The following is a 14,473-nucleotide window of genomic DNA, read 5'->3' as shown; positions in this document are numbered from 1 at the left end:
AAGCATTACGTTGATGACAGCGTTTGAGTCCAGATTTCGCTGCTTCCGGTTGTAGTGGATGTATTTCCGGTACAGGCAGAATCAGCAATTGACGCTTCGATTGCCATTTCGCTTACGGTGTGTAGAGTCTCGGTGCGCACTTCAAACTTGAAACGTATGGCTGTGGTTACGTTTTCCAATATACCAACCATGTCGCTTCCGAGCGCCGCGCTGTGGCGCGCGAGACGTGCTTCATCGCTCAGTGCTTGCCCTTGGCGGGTGCAGAAAAGCTCACCTCGATGCCCTCCACCGTTTCCCCGCATGCTGCTGTTCCTGATGATCACGGGTATTCTCTGGAGAATCCCCGTGGCGAGTACGCTGTCCGATGCACGCTCACGCGCACGCTGTTCCATTCCATACGGGTTTTGTGGGACGCTGTCATGTACATGATGAAACAGGCACCGGAAAGAATATCCACGCTGGAGCGCAATTCGAGCAATGTCGATTCTTCGACGCTCTCTCTGCGCAGAGCGGTGGTGCGCTCTCATCTGGAAGCGTATCGCTGCGATGACTGCAGCCCGTGCACCGGACCCTTTTCGATGCATGCGGCAGAGACGGGAGCCTCTGGGAGAATATGCCCTCAGAGGTATCGCGCTGCTGTGGAATGCTGTTTCGTCGATGACCACAATCAGGGAAGGACTTATCTTTCGAACCAATTCGATTATTTGACTTGATTCTTCGTGAACTTCTGGTATGCGCTCATGAACAAGTCGTCACGGGCCGGCGTCGATTTTTGGCCCCGCCGATCTGGCAGCGCGAATTGCTGCGTCCGCGATTTGCCTTGATCCAAAAAGATCGAAAAATTGGAGAATTCATGATTTAAACATGATACACGTAAAAAGGAGAAGAGTGGAGGCTTCTCCACATGAATTGCGAAGATGATCTCGGTGATTTCACGAATACTTGCTCGAGGGCGTAGCACATCATTCTGATTCCAGTAACGCAACGAATTCCACCAGCAAATTGTCAACGGAGCCACTCCGAAACAACGACCCAATATCCGAAAACGTCGTGTACATCGGCACGTCTGCATCGCTGCACCCCGAATGATGAAGGCAGTACATCGAACACAAGTTCGGAAAAATCGTCGCCACAATCGGGACGAGCCGCCCAAAGTTCCAATTTCGTCTGACACGGGCGTAGTGCCCGACTGCGACTCCTCGACTTGGGGCGGGTACAAGGTGCAGGCGTTTGGGCACCTTGCCCGACGCCGAAGCCGCCGCGAACGGCCCGATGGCGAACTCGAAGTACGAGTACATAAAAGCATTCGAGTCCCGCGACGAAATCATTCCGGACGTCTTCTTTGCAGTTCGCGTGGACGGTCGCGTATTCCGCAAGTTCGCCGAACGCCACGGCCTAGAGAAACCGGTTGATGAGCGCCTCGTCACGCTTTTGAACGAGACAGCCGGCCACGTTATGCAGGCCTTCTCCGGACAGGTCGGAATTGCATACGGTCACAGTGATGAGTACAGCTTCATATTCCGCCGAGACGCAACAATTTTCGGACGGCGCACGAGCAAGTTGCTCTCGGTGACTGTCTCACTGTTTACCAGCGCGTTCGTGTGCGGCTGGGCTGGCCACCTGGGCGGGTCGACACCGCTGCGCGACACACCGAGTTTCGACGCGAGGCTTGTCGTTCTGCCCAGCTTCCGACACGTGCGTGATTACCTGGCCTGGCGTCAGGTAGACTGCCATGTGAACTGCCAATATAATACTGCGTTTTGGCTGTTGGTGCAGAAGGACAAGCTCTCCCTCGACGACGCACACAAGACGCTTCGCGGCACGGATACAGGAATGAAGAATGAAATTATGTGGCAACGAGGTGTCAACTACAACAATTTACCGCAGGTGCACAGGAAGGGCACAGTTCTTGTCTGGGACAGAGCGCTCGATGTTCCGGATGACCGCGCGCTTCCGAAGCCAGAGGCCGTGTGCGCTGATCGAGTTGCGGGAGCACGTCGCATCATCTGTCTGCACTGTGATCTGATCCGCGCTCCCGACGATGATCTCTTGCTCTTTGGATCGCTGCAGAATCCCGACGCTGAAGCGCTTCGATAGGACGCTATGGGCATGCGTGGTTCCCATGGAATCAGCGGTGCATTTTTTCCCAGGAAATCTCAAGCCCCAAACAATCGATACATCTGCGTTACAAGAGCAGCTGCCGGCATCCGCGACTATGCCTCGGCGACGCTGCAGCGTGATGCGTGCGAGTCGAGTGACACGAGCGCTGCGCATGCGGCGAGATGCCCGAGGTGCCCATTTTTCACGGAATGCATTTCGCCCAGCTGTTTGTGTATGAGTTGCAGTCCATGCGACAATATTGGAACTCAACGGATCGATGCCGGCTTGCAGAGCTGCGTGCCAGCTCCATGAAGCGTATACGATGCTTGCGGAACGCGCCTGCACCTGTAAGCACCAACATGGTTTCGCTCTTGCGAAATCCCGTGGAGTGCCAAACAAATCATGCATCCAGGTTTCCGTAAAAACAGGATAATCGATCTCAAAACTGAGCAACCGCGAAAATGATGCAGATACGGGAACGCTCGCTCCAAACGCCGCTCTCAGCTTTGGTATGGAATCTGCTGTGGTGGACACGACGACCGCGCACGCAAACATGCGTGTCGGAAAGCACGCACGCACGCACGCACGCACGCACGCACGCACGCACGCACGTAGAGTACAACTATTTGCTCTCATGCCGGTGCAGGCGCCATAACTTTGCAGTCTTTGGTTTACGTTGGAATCGACCGGTTTTGGTACAACTTATTGGACTTTCCACAGTATATATAGATTTGGCAATGTTATGAGCACACAGCGATCGGGGAAACTCTGGTACCAGGCGCGGGGGTTTGCGAAACGCGTGCGCCACTGGGAGGCCCTGCCGCACCGAGTTATCCTTACGCTGACGTCGAGACACGTCAAGGCTCAGGTCGTAAACTGGCGGAAAGGAACGGTTGACGCAGAGGCTTCGAGCTTGCAAGAGCCTATTCGTCTCGGGAATGCGCCCGAGCTGGCATCGGAAACCTCTTCAGAAACGGTATCGGGCGAGTGTGCGCAGGCGGAGCTCGTGGGCTATCAGTCCGCGTCCACGGAGGCTGCCCGCCGCGTAGGCCTTGTGCTGGGTAAGCGGGCGTGCGCAGCTGGTATCCGTCAGGCGCAATGGTCGCAACCGGGGCGGTTTCACGGGAAGATTCGTGCTTTCTACGAGGCGCTCTGCTCAACAGGGTTCAAGCTCAAGACGGAACGATGACGCCACTGCAGCTCGTCTGGTTTGAGTGCACTGGACCGCTGAGGCACCACGGAGTCATGTACATGCTGTGCTTTCCGGGTTATCGATTCGCATATGCGGTGCCCCCGGGAACGAAGCATTCCATACGGGACGTGTCCGTGTTTACGAACGACCAGAACAACCCTGCAGTGCATTAGCAGATGCCTTCGGGAACGTGCTCAAGTACAACTGCAAACTCGCATTTGCCTTGTTCGCATGGCTCTTGGATTGTCCCCGTGTCAATAAGTGTCTCGATGCGTTCTAGGTTGGCTTGCGATCTTGCGCATTCCGTAGATACTTGGTTTCCGGGTTGTGCCGTGTAAAGACTCCTGTCGGGCGTGCTGCAATGGCGCTTGAGGTTTCGTTTCTGTCGCTAGGAAAGTAATCCCAGAGTCTGGTAACCACTACCAGCCTGCACCCGATCTCATGCTTTTCATGCAGCGCAAATTTCCATATCGTCGCAAAGGTAGACTGGCTCAGTTCTGCGCGTTCCATGACGACTCGACGTGGATAGCATGCGGCGATACAGACCTTGACACCGTCTAATCGAGGAAATGCAACCAGGGAAACGTGCATCATGCCAGCGAGCGCGCCTACATACCCTGCGGGCAACCCATAACGTCGATAGCACGCTCGTCACGGAAGAGAGGGCCGAGCGCCAGTCACCATGTGCTTGGCGCTGGCGGTGACAACCCTCACCGATACTGAACAGTTGATTTGTGTACAGTCTAGAGTCGTGGGATAGCAGCCCCGACACCTTGGTTGCGAGAATATTGCTGGTGACCAGGGCAAAGACCTCAGCTCCTGCTTCGGCGCCTCCGCCCAGCACCCTTACCAGTCTAGGCCTCTCCCAGTGAACAGATGCTTGAACGACCCGACAATCCAGCGAGCTTTGAGGCCCACTGCGGACGCTTCCTGGTCTGCTAAAGTCTCCGGTGGCGCACGCCGCCTCATAGTTGGGACCATCCGGCACCTGCCGCTTCGAGTTCTGTTTCCTGCCTGCGTACCGGCTTGCAAGGTCGCTTTTGCCACGTGAAGCTTCAGATAAGGCTTTACGTATCTCACACACAACGGTTACTATGAATCCTGCTTCCGTCTTGAAAGGGTGATTCCGCCCTACCTTTTTGCAGGCGTCGCTTGCATTCCCGAGCAATGGAGTTGCTCTGGGGCGTGTGGGATCAGCGGGGCAACACATTCAGACGCCACGTTCATCATTCCTCTTCCTGGTGCTTGTGCTGGTGGTGTGAAACGCGGTTGTCGAAGGGTAGCGGTCCATGTCATAACGCGTTTCCCAGTTATCACTACCTGTGCTAGCTCTTCAACCGCATTCGGTCTGGACTCAGCGGTCATTCGCCAGTGATCCGCTTCTCTCTCGTGTTCCTGTCAACGTGGGCGCGACTATGGAACACCAGCGATTGCCGGGCTTTGTTGGCCTCTCGATTCCGGTTGCAGCCCTGAACGACCAGGTTCTATTACGCTCAACTCGGCTGGCGGGTACGCAACAGGCTGTGCTGTGCGTTGCTCGAGTCGACGCGGGACACTGGACGCTTTCACGGGGTTGGGCGCTCCGGACGAATGCACTCGTTGTAACAGAAGCGCTGCCGAGCGGTGAGGCGCGGACTTGGCTACGGACACGTGGGTTCCCGGGTGCGGCTCTCACCCGAAAAACGCTCACCAGGAAACAGAATAACGAGTCGAGATCGGGGCGCGAGCGAGTCGCCCATGCAGGACGTGAACAAGTTTCGTGCAGCTCGCTTGCAAACGCGCTCGACGTGTCCGAGTCTCCGCTCGCACACCTGTTGCGAACAGACACCACCACGCGCATATGTCTCTTCACTGGCAAAGGCGGGACCGGGAAAACGACCACTTCCGCTGCCGTAGCGCATCGACTCGCATCAGCCGGTCTACGCACGCTGGTTGTGTCTACGGACCCGGCACACTCGCTCGGTGATGCGCTCGGTGTTGACCTTGGCACGGAGGCGGCGTCGCTCGATGAACTGGTGCTGATCGAGCCAGCTTCACAGGGGCGCTCAAGCGTGCGTGGCCAAGTGCAACGCGTAGCACCAAACCTGGACGCACTGGAAATCGATATTACTGCTGCTGCGGAGGAGTTCAAGGCCCTCATTTCGACGCAGCGTCTGATCGATTTAAACAAGTTGGGGTTGGCAGATGTGCAAGAGCTTTTGGATACCGTACCTCCCGGGGCTGATGAGTTTGTTGCGCTCTCGCTTATTTTGGACCTACTGGAACGCTATGATCGGGTGGTTATCGATACGGCACCCAGCGGGCACACGCTCCGATTGCTATCGTTTCCCGATTTTCTGGATTCCTTTCTGGGCAAGCTCTTGCAACTCAGGGGTAAGCTGGGTGTGATCTTGAATACAGTCTCTGGTTCGGTGAATAGAAAGCAATGGGAGGAGGCCGCCTCCAAAATTGGTACATTTCAGCAGCGAATGCAGCAACTCGGATCCCTGCTCCGTGACGAGAAATCCACGGAAATCGTTGTGGTGACCATTGCGACAGAGCTAGCCGTCCGAGAGTCGCTTCGATTGATCGATGAATTAACTCACAAGAGGAGCTTATCGGTCTCTGCTGTCATCGTGAACATGGTGCTGCAACCATCCGCGAAGGGCGCGTACATACACTCGATGCAAAGCGCGCAGCAGGAGTTTCTTGAACGCTTGCACCAACGACTCGGTGCTACGCATGGATACGATATCGTTCAGGTCCCTATTTTCGATACGGAGATTCGCACAGTGTATGGTGCTCGCGCCTTCGCTGCCTGTCTGTCGCCATTGTGGTCTGATGAGAAGCCGCGCCTGCGCAAAGTGGTCCTCACCGCTGCTAAAGGCGGCTGTGGAAAGACCACGACAGCGGGAGCCATCGGCGTGCACCTTGCCGATACCGGGCAACGCACTATCGTGGTCTCAACGGATCCGGCCCATTCTCTGGGCGACTTATTCGACGTGAAAGCACCGTCCGGCTCCTACCTGAATGATGTGACACTGATCGCTGAAAATCTTTCCATCCTGGAAGTCGATGCGGAACGAGCGCTGATCGAATTTCGGGAAACGCTAGAATCGCTCCGTTCCGCGAAGATTTTGGGTCTGGATCTGGACATTGGTGATCTGGGGAACCTGTTTGACGCGCTGCCTCCAGGCATCGATGAGCTCGTGGCGCTCTCTCGCGTCGTGAACCTGATATCATCCGAGTATGACCATATTGTGATCGATACTGCGCCGACTGGGCACACACTGCGCCTGCTTGCGTTTCCGGACTTTCTGGATGGTCTGCTCGGGAGGATCCTCCGCCTCAAATCGAAGCTAGATGGTATCACGCAGTTCTTTTCGGGTCTCGGTGGACGCAGCGATCGTACTGAACCTGAGCTGACCCCGGCCCAACGCTTGAGTCGATTTCGGGAACAGCTTATGGAGCTGAGGGATCTTCTTCACGATCCGGAACGAAGCGAAGTCGTTCTAGTTACGCGGCCTACCTATCTGAACGTTGTGGAAACAGAGCGCTTGGCACAAGCACTTGCAAGACAGCGTATTGCGTCGCATCGTCTCGTGATCAATCAGGTTGTACCACCAACGCTACGAGACTTGGAGCGCTTTGTGCATCGGCTTGTTCGGGAACACGGTCAGCAGACTGAACGTTTACAGCAGGCACTACCCTCGCAAACGCGTCGAAGCGGTGTTAGTCCTCTCATCGTTGTGCCGTATTTCGACCGGGAGGTTCGTGGTGAGGCCGGTCGGAGCGACGGCGGTTTAGAACTATTCGCGCGGTACCTTTTCCGGGACAGCGCTTCGGACTAGAGCGCAGTTCTGGTTACCGCGGAATTGCGGCCAATAGATGCTCGCAATAGGCTCCTTGTACAAGCATGTGCGCTCATGTGCGATGTGGCGCTGGAGTGTGTCACCCGCGAAGCGCTGCGATCAACCGGTTGCAGCTGAGCAATCCATTGTACTGAGTGGTCCAGCGATGAGCATTGGCGACCGCCGCAGTGCTACGGCCTCTACGATCCAAAGTGCGATAATATGTTTCGCAGAACTGGGTTGGTGGACGGGCGCTTTCACCACTGCCCATGATGAAGGGTCCTGCCCAAGGAGCAACCGGTCGGTTCGGTCGGTTCACCTCTGAGGCATCACTGCTGGCACGCGGTGCCGACGAATAACTACAAGTTGGAGGTAGGTGGTGCACGCAGAGCCGCGGTTTCCACCCGGGTCACGCGTAGCATTCGCACATCCCGCGGAGATCCGTTTTGAATCATCGGGTCTGCAGTTTAAACGATGTGCTACGAGGAAAGCGCTTCGTTCGCATTCCCGTTTCGAAGAGCTGTTCGCGTAGGTGTCTAAAGCTTCCGGTCGTGCATGCGGGAACGACGCCTTGGAAAGCGCACACCAATGATTTCCAGTCCAGGTAATACTGTCACATGGGCAAATACCAGGGTGGAAGACTGCTGAGATTTCGCAGGCTGCATCGCTTGTGTGCGCACGCTCGACATGACCCGCGGAGCGACCGTTCACGACGGATGATTGCATGGACGTCAGTAGAGACGGCTGCAGTAGGATTTTCCAGTTGGTCAATGGGATCAATGCAACATGTCAGCTGCTGTTCGCGGTACGTTCCCCGCTGCCCGAATGGGCGTACCGAGCCCATCGAGGGCAGTTTCGCGCCCTGGCTGAGTGCTCCACCACGCTCATCGCATGGAGAGCAGATGACCTGGAGCTACACGTTGCCATTCAGTTTGGAACCTTTCCGTTAAAGGTATTGGGTCTGTGCGACAAATCAGATGCGCTTGAATACCTCTGCCTCCAGGTCAGAATGAAATGGAGCTGGTCGAGTACGCTAACTCGAGCGTAGGCTCCAAAGTTTGGGTAGTTCGTCACAATCGTCAGCACCTGCCGCTGCAGGCTTTTGCTGCATCTGCTTCCTGCTTCTGTCTCTTGTATACGGCAGTGCATGTGCCGCACGCTCACTTGCATCCACCTTCGTTGTCAGCACTCAATAGGTGTTGATGCCCGAGTTCGCTTCGCGATACCGCAGCTTCACGCGATTGTTGACGCAGTGGATACACCGACGATCGCTGCGATCTACGCTCCGCATTTCATGCCCGTCTGCTTCGTAGACGGTCTCGGTGGCGCCGCTGCAAGGGACGCCACCGGACTGCAACCGGGTATGCCGGTGCGCCCACAACTCGGACGCCAGCTCCGGCGCCAGCTCCAGCTCCTGCTCCCCCGAGCGTCGCCCTCTGGCACCTGCATGCTTTCCTCCTCGCTCGGTACGTGCCGTTGACGAGCGCAGGAGGCCGTACGTGATGCCCGCCTCTGCCTCCAAGCCCAGTGTCGCACGCTATGAGCACGGGCTCGAGCTCGGCAATCGGTTAGCCCTGAAGGCTGGCAGGTGCACGCGCAAGCGCACGCAGCGCCTTCGACAGAGGACGTGCGGAACGCGATGTCGGGCACGATTCCGACGACAAAACGTTCAGATTGACCATGGATCCCGGAATTCGGAGTGGGTAATGGCTTTCGGGAAAGCGTCCATGGTGAAGCGCCTACCCTCAAGTTCCATCACCCATACTTGCTCTCGGATACGCTGGTCGTTTCGTGTTGGCCACGATGGGGCGGGCACCGCAACGCGATGCCGCGCTGGAGATCAAGTCGAGAAATTACGGTTTGTCGAGGCTCGCTTCGTGCACAACGGTGACGCGGTCTGTGCTTCGGGACGATCGCTTGGATATCTGACTTCCGAGTCCAGGGCGCCTTTCGATGCACACATGAGAGACGGGAGCCTCTGGGCGCGCATCCCGCGCGGGGTATCACGCTGGTGTCGCGAGCCGCTCCATCGATGACCAGAAAGGGACGAGGATATGGATTTTGGACAGAGCCGTTCGTTTGGGCAGCGTTCGGTGAGAGCGCGCGTGACATCTGCCTGTGGCGAACGCTACAGTGGACGACGTCGAGTTTGTGTGCATCAGAGGCAGGTCTTCATTGGGAGCATGCGTGATTTGCGCATGCTTCAGGCGAGCAAAAGGGGAAGCATGGATGTTTGTGCGCGTACATTGCCGAGGGATATCTTTTGACTTGCGAGCGCTTGTTCACAGACGTTATCGGAATCAAGACGAGTCCGGGAACGTCAAGCATTCCAGCGGCAAAAGCGTCGAAGCAGCGTCTCTGTAAACGAGAACGAGAATGCCAGACTGGGCTGTGTAGAACCGTAACCCCCTGTGTCCGCACGCCAATATTCGAGACCACGCATCGAATCAAGCTCCGGGGAACCGAAAAGCGCCCATAGAACGAGCAGCAGTTCAGTGTTCCATGCGCATCCTACGATCCTTAAAGCAGTCGACGCCTGCCGGACGGCATCAGCACGCGCGCGCACTGCTTCCGTGGCTGTGTGCCTGCGAGATCACGTCATACGTGGCGCGCCCAGCGGCTGCCGCTCTGACGCCGCGGCGTGATGACTCCAGGCAGCGCCTCGCCTGCGATGGGCGTGCGCGCGCGCTTCCTGTCGCTGGCGCTGATCTGAGTGTCGATCCTGCCACTGTGGCAGGTGTGTGTGCGCGCGCGCTTCCTGTCGCTGGCGCTGATCTGAGTGTCGATCGTGCGGCTGCGGCAGGTGTGTGTGCGTGCGCGCTTCCCGTCGCTGCCATCCGATTCATCACCAGGCAGTACGCATCGCTGGCTGCTGCGGGTGCCGCCGACGCTATCATCGCGCTGGTACCATCTGCCTGAGCTAGACTTTAGGTCTGGTTCACAAGGCGTCAACGTCTGTAAACGCTTGTTTGTTTGCGCTGTCGTTCACGGTTGGTGCTGAGCCGAGTCCCATAGTGCTGTGACAGTCAAGTCGAGGAAGTTTACATAGAGTCTCGTGCTGCCTTGCTGAATGTTTCGCCTCTTGCTCACTCGCGTCAGCGGGTCGGTAACTCGTCGACGTGCGCTCGGTGCGGACACGCAGCGCTGGCTTAATTCAGCACGCTCTCGCTACCACACCGGTAATTCAGTGGTAGGAGCTCCTGTACGTGGTGTAGGCGTCGCGGGTGCTTACCATTCACTGAGGTCGGCGTTGAGTTGGCGTTTACAGGCAGAGTTCCGGCGAGGGGCATCGAGTTCGGCGTTTGCGCCGCTGGACCTGTTCTACAAACGACATACCGGCTCTGGGAACCCGGAAGCGAACGAAAAAATGCTTCAGGTTCTTGGTGTGAAAAGTATCGAAGAACTGATGGATCAGACGATTCCCAAGTCGATTCGCACGACGCGGAAGCTGAGCGTTGGGCCAAAGCGCGCCGAGTCTGAGGTGCTCGCTGAGCTGCGGCAGATCGCGAAACAGAACGAACTGCGACGTAACTTTATCGGCTGCGGGTACTATGGTACCATCATGCCTCCAGTCATTCAGCGAAACATCCTGGAAAACCCTGCCTGGTATACGCAGTACACTCCATATCAAGCTGAAGTTGCGCAGGGACGCTTGGAATCCCTGCTGAACTTCCAGACAATGGTGGGGGACCTCACGGGCCTGCCTATAGCGAATGCCTCACTGCTTGACGAGGGAACTGCGGCAGCCGAAGCGATGAGTATGTGTGCTGCTGTCTCGAAGCGCAAGAAGCTTCGATTTTTCGTCGACAAGGATGTGCATCCGCAAACGATTGCAGTCATGAAGGTGCGTGCAGAGCCCATGGACATCGAGCTTGTCGTGGACAACTGGCAGCAGGTGCAGTGGGATGGAGCCGACTTGTGTGGTGCGCTGGTGCAGTATCCCGCAACGGACGGCACGATCCATGACTATACGTCGTTTGTGGAGAATGCGCACGCGCATGGCACACGCGTCGTTGTTGCATCAGATCTCCTGGCTCTGACGATGCTGCGACCGCCTGGAGAATGGGGAGCTGATATCGCCGTGGGCAGTGCACAGCGCTTCGGTGTTCCCATGGGGTATGGTGGTCCATCGGCTGCGTTTTTCGCCTGCCGTGACGATCTCAAGCGTCTCATGCCAGGGAGAATTATCGGCATTAGTCGCGACGCTCAGGGCAAACCGGCACTGCGCATGGCGCTGCAGACCCGCGAACAGCATATTCGTCGCGATAAGGCAACAAGCAACGTCTGCACCGCTCAAGCGTTGCTTGCGAACATTTCCGCAATGTATGGGCTGTATCATGGACCGGATGGCCTCCGTGCTATCGCCAATCGCGTACAACGCTTCGCCCGCACCTTCGCCGCTGCAGTCGGCGTGGGTGTCAGCGAAAAGGCTGCAATTTTTGATACCGTGCGCATCGATTACCCGACCACAGAGGCGGCGCAAGCGGTGCTAGCGCGCTGCGATGCGGCAAAACTGAATGTACGATCTCTGGGGCCCCGCTCAATTTCTGTATCGTTCGACGAAACGCATACTCGCGACGACCTCCAGGAGCTTGTCTCAGCTTTTCGCGGTCCGCAACGTCCATGCTCTGGCGAGGAGCTGGAGCAAATCGCTGCATCGCTGCCACCGAGCGGTTTTGGCGGCCTCGAGCCGAACCTTGCCCAGGCCTTCGAACGAACAACCGCATACATGACGCACCCGGTATTTCACGAGTATCGCACGGAGCACAAGATGCTCCGATACATCCATCAACTAGCAGCCAAGGATTTGTCGCTGGTGCACTCCATGATTCCTCTGGGCAGCTGCACGATGAAGCTGAACGCCACCAGCGAGATGATCCCTGTATCGTGGCCAGAGTTCTCCCTGCCGCATCCCTTTACACCACCCGAACAATTGCGCGGCTACCAACGATTGTTTGCAGATCTCGAACGTGATCTCGCGGATATCACAGGATTCGCAGCCGTGTCTCTGCAGCCGAACAGCGGCGCCCAGGGCGAATACGCCGGCCTGATGACCTTTTTGGCGTACCACAAGGCCCGCGGCCAGCACCAACGCAAGGTATGCATTGTACCGACATCGGCGCATGGAACAAACCCAGCGAGCGCCAAAATGGCAGGTATGCGTATCATCCCGGTCGGTACCGACGCCCAGGGCAACATCGATATCGCCGAACTGCGTGCTCGCGCGGAGCAACATCGAGATCAGCTCGCCGCAGCCATGATCACGTATCCCTCCACGCACGGAGTGTTCGAGGAGGGCATCAAGGAAATCTGCGACATCATTCACACAAACGGAGGTCTGGTGTATATCGATGGGGCAAACCTGAACGCGCAGATGGGCCTCACGTCGCCCGCGGAGATCGGCGGCGATGCGTGTCACCTGAACCTGCACAAGACGCTGACGATCCCGCACGGCGGCGGCGGGCCCGGCGTCGGCGCGATCGCCGTGACAGAGGCGCTGGCGCCTTTCCTGCCGTCGCATCCGGTGCGCCCGGTGGCGAGCGCACACCCCGATACCGCGATTGGGCCGATTGCGGCGGCGCCGTACGGCTCTGCATCCATCCTGCCGATTGTGTGGATGTTTGTGAAAATGATGGGTAGCGACGGCTTGCGCGAGGCCAGCGAACAGGCGATCCTGAATGCGAATTACATGGCGGCGCGCTTGTCGCCGGCGTATCCGATTCTGTATCGCGGGAAGCACGGACGATGCGCACATGAGTTTATCCTGGATCTACGTCCGTTCAAGCTTAGTGCAGGTGTTACGGAATCGGACGTGGCGAAACGCCTTCAGGACTATGGATTCCATTCTCCTACCATGTCATGGCCGGTGGCTGGAACGCTTATGATTGAACCGACGGAGAGCGAGAGTATCGATGAGCTCGATCGGTTTTGCGATGCGATGCTGATGATTCGCGAAGAGATTCGCCAGATTGAGCAGGGTCGCTGGGATCCGCAGCACAATCCGCTCAAGTATGCACCACACACGGCAGAGGTGGTCAGTGCGGATACCTGGGATCGGCCGTATCCGCGCGAGATTGGCGCCTTCCCGGCAAGCTGGCTCTACGCGCGCGGCAAGTTCTGGCCGCGAACCTCTCGCATCGATGACGTGTACGGTGATCGGAATCTGGTGTGCTCGTGTCCACCGGTACCCGAAATGATGCACCCGTCAACGACCGGTTCTGCTGCAAGGTCCGGCACCGATGAGGGACGTGTCCGAACGGCAGTCGCGAGCTCTTGAATAGCGTAGCGCGCACGAGGCGGCCCTTGGCGGCTCTCAAAGGAACGGGATCATGATGGGGAATTTTGGTTTGAGAGAGAGAGGTATGCGCTAGTTCGAAGATAGGCACGCGCTCATCCGATAAATATGGTTGGTAGCTAAGCTGTTTGGTATCAGGCCGCGCGTTCATGCATCCGCGGTGTCCGCTGCACTGTAGTCCATGCTGCACCAGGTGGCTTTGTTGCTCAGTTTGTTCGGGCGACTCGGAATCTGGGCGATATTCGGGTGCAGCGTGGACGAGTGTCCAGGGCAACGGTCGCATTTGAAACCGACGAACGGATGCGAGGCGTGCTGACGGTTACCGCTTGAGCGTGTATAAAGCGGAAAAGCTGGGTACTGCTTCTCCACGTGGAAGCTGAACCACTTTGCGGTTCCAAATGTGCTTGTTCCAGGGCGTTGGAATCATGATGCGGTCTCGATCGGGAACTGGGATTGTCTACCGATCACCGCATGCCTCCCGTGAATACCTCTGCCTCCAGGTCAAAATGAAATGGAGCTGGTCGAGTACGCTAACTCGAGCGTAGGCTCCAAAGTTTGGGTAGTTCGTCACAATCGTCAGCACCTGCCGCTGCAGGCTTTTGCTGCACCTGCTTCCTGCTTCTGTCTCTTGTATACGGCAGTGCATGTGCCGCACGCTCACTTGCATCCACCTTCGTTGTCAGCACTCAATAGGTGTTGATGCCCGAGTTCGCTTCGCGATACCGCAGCTTCACGCGATTGTTGACGCAGTGGATACACCGACGATCGCTGCGATCTACGCTCCGCATTTCATGCCCGTCTGCTTCGTAGACGGTCTCGGTGGCGCCGCTGCAAGGGACGCCACCGGACTGCAACCGGGTATGCCGGTGCGCCCACAACTCGGACGCCAGCTCCGGCGCCAGCTCCAGCTCCTGCTCCCCCGAGCGTCGCCCTCTGGCACCTGCACGCTTTCCTCCTCGCTCGGTACGTGCCGTTGACGAGCGCAGGAGGCCGTACGTGATGCCCGCCTCTGCCTCCAAGCCCAGTGTCGCACGCTATGAGCACGGGCTCGAGCTC

General features: G+C 57.4%; 4 protein-coding genes and 1 non-coding gene across 5 annotated transcripts, besides 1 other annotated feature; 4 read left to right on the top strand and 1 right to left on the bottom strand.

Moving 5' to 3' along the window:
• Positions 1-1,272: 1,272 nt before the first annotated feature.
• On the top strand, positions 1,273-2,097 carry CYME_CMR286C (hypothetical protein, conserved; the record flags this gene model as incomplete). The annotated part of the gene is made up of 1 exon (XM_005538482.1): positions 1,273-2,097. One exon carries the CDS (start codon positions 1,273-1,275, stop codon positions 2,095-2,097), a length of 825 nt encoding a protein of 274 aa, XP_005538539.1.
• Positions 2,098-2,842: 745 nt separating this feature from the next.
• On the top strand, positions 2,843-3,289 carry CYME_CMR285C (mitochondrial ribosomal protein L18; the record flags this gene model as incomplete). Its single annotated transcript, XM_005538481.1, has 1 exon — positions 2,843-3,289. The coding sequence occupies one exon, from the start codon at positions 2,843-2,845 to the stop codon at positions 3,287-3,289; it is 447 nt and encodes a 148-aa protein (XP_005538538.1).
• A 1,418-nt stretch (positions 3,290-4,707) lies between these two features.
• On the top strand, positions 4,708-7,122 carry CYME_CMR284C (similar to arsenite translocating ATPase; the record flags this gene model as incomplete). Its single annotated transcript, XM_005538480.1, has 1 exon — positions 4,708-7,122. One exon carries the CDS (start codon positions 4,708-4,710, stop codon positions 7,120-7,122), a length of 2,415 nt encoding a protein of 804 aa, XP_005538537.1.
• Positions 7,123-7,576: 454 nt separating this feature from the next.
• Positions 7,577-9,636: a sequence feature (possible transcribed region).
• Positions 9,637-10,192: 556 nt separating this feature from the next.
• Positions 10,193-13,399, top strand: CYME_CMR282C (glycine dehydrogenase, mitochondrial precursor; the record flags this gene model as incomplete). The annotated part of the gene is made up of 1 exon (XM_005538479.1): positions 10,193-13,399. One exon carries the CDS (start codon positions 10,193-10,195, stop codon positions 13,397-13,399), a length of 3,207 nt encoding a protein of 1,068 aa, XP_005538536.1.
• On the bottom strand, positions 12,875-14,455 carry CYME_CMR281T. The gene has a single exon (XR_002461625.1). It is a non-coding gene; the product is annotated as a hypothetical transcript (transcript).
• Positions 14,456-14,473: the final 18 nt, after the last annotated feature.

Source organism: Cyanidioschyzon merolae, chromosome 18, assembly GCF_000091205.1.
Source record: "Cyanidioschyzon merolae strain 10D DNA, chromosome 18, complete genome".
NCBI lineage: Eukaryota > Rhodophyta > Bangiophyceae > Cyanidiales > Cyanidiaceae > Cyanidioschyzon > Cyanidioschyzon merolae.
This window is presented reverse-complemented; position numbering and strand designations above follow the sequence as displayed.